The sequence below is a fragment of the Lupinus angustifolius genome, chromosome LG04 (genome assembly GCF_001865875.1).
Source record: "Lupinus angustifolius cultivar Tanjil chromosome LG04, LupAngTanjil_v1.0, whole genome shotgun sequence".
Taxonomy (NCBI): Eukaryota; Viridiplantae; Streptophyta; class Magnoliopsida; order Fabales; family Fabaceae; genus Lupinus; species Lupinus angustifolius.
This window is the reverse complement of record NC_032012.1, coordinates 9787326-9794660: the sequence shown is the minus strand read 5'-3', so window position 1 is coordinate 9794660 and position 7335 is coordinate 9787326. Positions and strand designations below refer to the sequence as shown.

The window sequence follows — 7335 nt, the reverse complement described above, 5'->3', positions numbered from 1 at the left end:
ACAGTCCAAGCAGGCGCTTACATGCTTTAAAGATCTTTCCTCCTCTGAGTTTGATAGATCTTCTTGTTGTTGTTGTTGATGTTGTTGTCCTCATTCCATTATTCAAATCATGTTCATCATCATCTATCTCATTATGATCTGAAATATTGGCAAGAGGTGATGCTATTGTGATGTACTGGTCGTGGATCCTACAATAACTCTCTGAAACTGATGAAGATCTTCTCATTGAAAATGCCTTCTTCACTGATGCTGATGATGAGACTGAGCCGCTCCTACCAAGTATCACACCAAATCTCTCTCCCTTACTAAACCCTACTTCATCATTTTCTTGCTTCTCCCTCTTGACATGTTCTCTCAGATTTGGAAATGAGTACAAATCTGAGAAATCTATGGATCTTGTTTTGTGGTTAGTCTTAGTACTAATCTTGGAATACCCATTCATTTTATGATCTATATATGTATAATAATAATATATATGGCTGAAAAAGAGGCAGTGGTAGCTAGAGTTGTGTTGTGTTGTGTTAGTAAGGAGAGAGGATAGGGTAATTGATTGATATATATTGAAAGCTATAATTGATGAATGAGAAAGAGGACGAAACATTTGACTCAAATGTCTGAGACAGCAGGGAATTATATATATATATATATACTACATAGTACATACATACATGTGGTTGAGATGAGACCTCACAATTCACATATAGATAGATTTGGTTTCAAGATTAAACTTGGAACCAAATATCTTCATCCTAGATTTCATCTACCTACATATAATACATTACATGTATGAATAACAAAATATCATTATAAAGGAAGGGTCTTCACTCTTCACTAGGTATTTGACCACTCAATTACATGTTGGTGAAGGAAGAGATAACATTTGTAGTGCCACTCCCTAAATACATAGATGAAGACAGTGTGAGGAGCTTTCATGGAAGTGTGTTCAGCTTTGCACTCATGGTAATGGTAATAAAAATATTGAAGGTAGGTATGTAGTTTTTAACCATTGTGATTATTATTTTTATTATTATTGCAGTGATTTAAGAAAGGGGTTGGTGCATTGGTACAGGAAGTAACATGTAGTCATGTGAGTGAGTGAGGGTAGACATGCATTCACGGGATATATTATATATATATATATATATATCATTCTCAACTTTGTGTTCGCATAATAATAACCAAATAATTAATTGACCATAATATTATGTTCTCAATGTATATAATAGAATGGGTGTCCAAATTATCTAAATATATAAAGTATTCCTCATATAATAGTAATTGACTAAATAAATATTCTTAGCAAAGTCATCGTATATAAATTCATCCACTTGCTGTTTCAAATAATAAAGTCACCCGAGTTTATTTAATATTCTTAATTAATGTTCTTTTATTTTTCATTTTTATTTTTCATTTTTAAAAAAAGAACGAGCAATTGATTTATGTAATTTTGAGTATGATTTATTATTCTATGATACTGTTGTTGTGAAGGTTAAATAGAAATAGAGAATTAGAGATTATATGAGATGTGAGTTACTACTTGAATAAATAAAAGTCTCTCTCTCTCTTCGGATTCATAGGGTTTGGTTTCATTTCAAAATCCAATCTTTAAGTTAGGGTTTCCTAATCCCACTTACATACCACGCACTTCTGCCCCTCCACGATCATCAATTTATCCACTGCACTAATTATTATGTATGCTTTTATTACAATAATTCTATGCTTTAGCTTCAAAATCTTGCTTCATGTTTTCACTTATTATGCATTTCTTTTCAACTACATGTGCTGGGGTGGGACAACAAATCATAAAAGAACCATTTTTATTTTACTTATTTTCATTCGCCACAAAGGAGTTACAGCTTTACCAGATTTGACCTCAATATTTTAAGTTGCTAGCTTAATAGTCCCACTCATCATTAATACTTTATATTCATTATCATTTGTGAGTTTTAGATTGTGAATTGATCATTTATTTATTTTGAATTAATTAAACTGGATGCAATATGTGCTCAAGTTAAGTATGTTGTTGAATTGTAGAATTTGGTTCTGATTTCAGTATAGGAGAGTGAGTAATGCGCTGACTGATGGCACTTAAACTTCCACCTTATAAAGCTGCTGAGATTGCCATTGGGTCCATCGGCCGTGGTTATGATATATCTACTGATCTAAGGCTTAAGTATTGCAAAGGAGATTCCATAAACTCACGTTTGATTGAGATAGATGAAAATGATGGAAGAGATGTGGTTTTAGCTGGTGGTGTTTCAATACCAAATGTTTCCAAATCAATCAAATGTGATAAAGGGGAGCGCACTAGGTTCAGGTCCGATGTTCTGTCTTTTCAACAGGTAGCTTTTCCTATATTTTCTTCAAGAGCCAAATTCATAAACATCTGTTGCTTGAATGATTCTTTTTCTTTTCATTGGATATAAATTATGATTTATGAGCATTGTCATGCATATTTGTACCTGTTTCTTTTTGTTTCTTACTGCCGTGCTTGTGACCTGTTATTGGAATACACTTCCATTCTTTTTCTTTTCATAGTACATTAGCAACGTAATTAACTACGGTGGAAATTTTGTTTTGGATAAATTGAGACATGGGAAGGCCATATGCTATAATGTCCCAATTCTCTGATAAAATGAAAACTACCCTCAGTAGCCAAGTCATCTTAGAATTATAAATCTGATAGGTTTCCAAAGGTTGTTGAATTATATTTAGATTTCTCAATACTTTTGAAGGAGCAGAACACAATGTTTATTTTATTTATAATTCGCAATTTAACAGTAGTGATGGGTTTTCTTTTTGTCAACAATTTAAGTTCTAATTAATGCATGCATCTTCTTGCTCTCATTGGCTGTTCGCTTCTGTTTCCAGATGTCAGAGCAGTTCAATCAGGAATTATCTTTGACTGGTAAAATTCCCTCAGGCCTTTTCAATGCAATGTTTGATTTTTCTGGGAGTTGGCAGAAAGATGCAGCCCATACCAAGACCCTTGCTTTTGATGGAGTGTTAATTACACTATATACTGTTGCATTAGAGAAGTCTCAAATGGTACTCTGTGATCATGTTAAAAAAGCTGTACCTTCATCATGGGACCCACCCGCATTAGCAAGGTGAAACATCAAGTTTTGTTGAGACTGATTTGGATCTGTTATCTTCTCTTTAATTAGTTTTGTAGTTTCAAATGTTTGTTTGCATTGGCTGAATGCAGCAATTATGTTGAGACTGGCTAGAGAGTGCAATTTAAACCAACTGTCCTAAAATTTATTTATGCCTACCTGGATAATTCTTCTCATATATCTTTTAGCTATATTTTGATTTGACACTCTGGCCAACTATTGCTGTTCTCAACTATCCCAGGTTTATTGACACCTTTGGCACTCATATTATTGTTGGTATGAAAATGGGAGGAAAGGATGTAATATATTTGAAGCAGCAGCACTCATCAACCCTCCAACCAGCTGATGTTCAGAAAAAGTTGAAGGAAATCGCAGATAGGAGGTTTCTGGATGCCAATGGCCAATATAGCGTTGCTTCTGATCAAGTTTTCCCTAATGATATGGTTTGTGAAAAAATTCAATCTGCTTTTCCTTTTCATGATTTATTTAAAATCAGAATATTGAAAATCATTGCTATACCTCTTTCTTGTACATTTTTTTCTCTGATTTTATCAGCGGCTTAACTCTTTTCATGTTAGTGTGTTACGAACACAGTTATATAGTTAATAAGTAATAACTAAATAAGGAAAAATGTACATGACTCTATATAACCTCCAGTCCTATATGAATTTCTATACCATCACTGCTAACAATTAAAATCACCTTTTTTGCAGAATTTTTTTCATGATAGGAGAAATAATAAATGTGGTAACTTCATACCGTGCCAGTTTGGCTACATTAGTTATATGTCCGAAAGAGACTTCATTCATCAAGGGATCAGATCTTTTTGAGGCTTTGGGCCATGTCTCGGTCTGTTTTTTTAGGTGTAGAATCTGGATCCCCAAAAAAATGTGGTCGCCCAGGGGTTGGCCATTGCTCACCCCACTTTGTAGATAATGTGCTATTTTATGAAAACAACAAAATGTGGTTTCTCAAGAGAGAATGGTTCTGAAATATTTTATTAGACTATATTATGTTTTAATTTCTCATTCATTTAACATGGATTCAATCCTCAAGTTCTGGCCGTATGATTGTGAAACAATGTTTTAAAGGGAAAAGGTACTACCACAAACTATGTGGAGCATGTGCACAAAAAGAAAATGTTAATGTCAGATCAGGGTGTTATCCAATGGCTTACATGAGAGGAGTGAGGTCAAGTTTTTGCAAGCATGATTACTCTAAATGAAAAATACTATTTGATTGCAAGGTCTGTGAAAGTAACCACTGTGGTGAACTAATAGATCTCAAATGATAGTCTCCTCTTTGTAATGTTAACCATGTCAACTATAATTGGATAGGAATATCTAATCAATTTTGCTTTCCTTCAGTTTGGAATCAGGGAGCAGAGGCTAACATTTGCTAATATTAGTCCATCAAGTTCTTATTCACATAAAGAGGTGATCTCAGAACATTAACCTTGAAAATGTTTTTAGAAGTTATATTATATATTACCAAATTGTCCTTAAATTATTTTTTATTGCAGGATATTGTATCCATTTTCAAGAGGAGGGGTGGAAGTGATAACAAAAGCATTTCACATAATGAGTGGTTGCAGACTGTTCAGTTGGAGCCTGATGTAATCTCAATGTCCTTTATTCCAATTACATCTCTATTGAATGGAGTGCCAGGAAGTGGATTCTTGAGCCATGCCATAAACCTTTACTTAAGATGTGAGCAAAATTGGTACTTCTATCTTCTTATCAATATTTGTCTCTATTCAATGTTCATAAATTAGTATATGCAAGTGGATTGTAAGTATTTCCCATGGTGTCTTAGACTATTAGGTGCAAACTTTTGAAAGAAGAAAGGACACCCTTATTAGTAGAATAGCAATTAAAAATAGAATGCTTAAGTATATTGTGGGAATGACCCAGGCCTGGACTTTTGGAAGCTTGTAATTAAATTCCCATGGATCACCGTTTATCATTTATTTGTCTTCATTGTTGGCTCGACATAAAATTATATTAACTAGTTTAAAATGCTTCATCGCCCTGCACTGATTCCTGCAGATAAACCACCTATTGAAGAGCTCCACCAGTTCTTGGAATTTCAATTGCCAAGGCAGTGGGCACCTGTATTCAGTGAACTTCCTCTTGGTCCACAACGTAAGCAATACAGCTCTGCATCTTTACAGTTTAGCTTCATGGGGCCAAAGCTTTATGTAAACACCACCCAGGTAAATGTTTGTACATCTTGGTCCTGCATGTCTAGTTACTCATTGGCTGTGCCTCTGCTGATCTAAGAAATTATGTTGATGTCCTTTGGTTGGTTATATGCTGTGAAAGTGTGAAGCACAAATACAGACATTGGGGCACACCAACTTCTAAAAGTTTTAGGACAGAGACAAAACATACACACACATATTTGAAATTTAAGGAAGAAGATATTGCAAATACCAATGCATATTTCAAATTCATGTGTTATACTAACACTATTGATGTATTTTATTGTTAACAATCATTAATTTGGTACTTTCTCTGACTTAAACATTCTAAAGTTTGTCGTTATGGATTCTTCATTCCATTTTGTTTTAGGGTGCTACTCGGGCAAATTTCTTGTACAATGTTTTCTTTGTTTGTAATAGTTCACCACAAATAAGTTCTTTGATAGCATCCTCAACTAATGGATTATGGTATTGGTAACTTGTAACCTTTGTTCTAAAGCCAGGAATATTTGTCATAACAGGTTGATGTAGGTAAGAGGCCAGTGACTGGTCTCCGTCTTTATCTTGAAGGTAAGAAAAGCAACCGTTTAGCCATCCATCTGCAACACTTGTCATCTCTTCCAAAAATATTCCAGCTTGAAGATGATCCAGCCGGTAACTTTCGGCGGGAGTCATACGATAGGAGATTCTATGAGAAGGTTCAATGGAAGAACTTCTCCCATGTGTGCACTGCTCCTGTGGAATCTGAGGAGGACCTATCAATAGTAACTGGAGCACAATTAAAAGTAGAGAGCTATGGCCTTAAAAATATACTCTTCTTAAGACTTCGATTCTTGACCGTGTCAGGAGCTAAATTGGTAAAGCATCCTGAGTGGGATGGATCTCCTGGGCTGGGAGCCAAGTCAGGACTAATATCCACTCTAATTAGCCAACACTTCACGGCGACATTCCAGAAGCCACCTCCACGCCCAGCCGATGTTAATATAAACTCCGCAGTCTATCCAGGTGGCCCTCCGGTTCCTGTTCAAGCTCCCAAACTTCTCAAATTTGTAGACGCGACTGAGATGACCAGAGGACCACAAGAGAGTCCTGGTTATTGGGTTGTATCTGGAGCAAGACTTGTTGTTGAGAAGGGCAGAATCTCTCTCAGGGTTAAGTATTCTTTGTTGACTATAATATTGCCAGATGAAGAGATGTTGGATGTTCAGTAGCCCATTGTTTCCTTTTGAGTATTGCCTTCAGAAAAACAGAGAAAAGTGTTCATTTTTAAGGAGTTGGAATAGAAAGGTACGAGGAATGTATATTGGTTTTAGTTTTGGTAATTAAGGAGGCCATTGGTTTGTAAGTTACTTGGGATCTATTTGTGAGTTCTTTTTTTTTAGGGGAAAGGAACTTGGGAACCATTAAGTACAATCATGAGAGAGTTCTTAACTTTTCCTTTCCCTTCCAAAATCTAACTCACCAAAAATCCCTATTGGAGTTCTGCTTTAAATGTAAACCTCTACGGTTTCCACAGCACAATGACCTAATGAAAAATACTTTTAGAAATCAAATGCGTTGAGAAACTATGTAATGTTTCTCAATGTTCTCATTATTCTCACTTCATAGAGTTAGATGGTTCTTCAGCAAAGCATTTGTGATGGTGGGTGGAGAAGTAGTGATGGTGATCACAACATAGTAAGGAAAAGATGGATGGGTAGAATGTAAGTGGGACCCACACATCATCATATCTAGCTAGGCAATTGGCTACGATGATACAAAATGTTGAATTTTATGACCCATGTTTATGACATCTATACTCCTAAAGAACAAGTGTGTGTAGTTGTATATGCTATTTGTTTCGGTACTTGTGATTGTAAACTATTAGTCACGTGGAAAAATACTTGAACTGCCACTCAGAATTCTGCAATACATCTGATGCTTTCCTTTTGTTCTCTTTTCCCATGAGTGAATTTGTGAAAATAAATTGATAATACATAGAAATGCATTGATAATATATATTGTAAGTTCGAAAAT

At 35.1% G+C, this 7335-nt stretch overlaps 1 protein-coding gene across 2 annotated transcripts; it reads left to right on the top strand.

Moving 5' to 3' along the window:
- LOC109345704 (MACPF domain-containing protein At4g24290) lies at positions 1551-7185 on the top strand. Of its 2 annotated transcripts, none has more exons than XM_019584859.1 (8): positions 1551-1692; positions 2054-2342; positions 2872-3110; positions 3358-3559; positions 4454-4552; positions 4639-4825; positions 5165-5331; positions 5841-7185. In XM_019584859.1, exons 2-8 carry the CDS (start codon positions 2082-2084, stop codon positions 6528-6530), a joined length of 1845 nt encoding a protein of 614 aa, XP_019440404.1. In that variant the 5' UTR covers positions 1551-1692; positions 2054-2081; the 3' UTR covers positions 6531-7185. The 2 variants fall into 2 exon arrangements, with proteins under 2 accessions (XP_019440404.1, XP_019440405.1); XM_019584860.1 differs by having other exon boundaries at positions 1552-1692; positions 4484-4552.

Excerpts from the sequence above, each read along its gene's own strand:
- LOC109345704 (XM_019584859.1), top strand. The coding sequence starts at position 2,082 with ATGGCACTTAAACTTCCACCTTATAAAGCTGCTGAGATTGCCATTGGG. Across the intron at positions 2,343-2,871 it reads ATGTTCTGTCTTTTCAACAG|ATGTCAGAGCAGTTCAATCA; the intron begins GTAGCTTTTCCT and ends TTCTGTTTCCAG. Across the intron at positions 3,560-4,453 it reads AAGTTTTCCCTAATGATATG|GAATATCTAATCAATTTTGC; the intron begins GTTTGTGAAAAA and ends ATAATTGGATAG.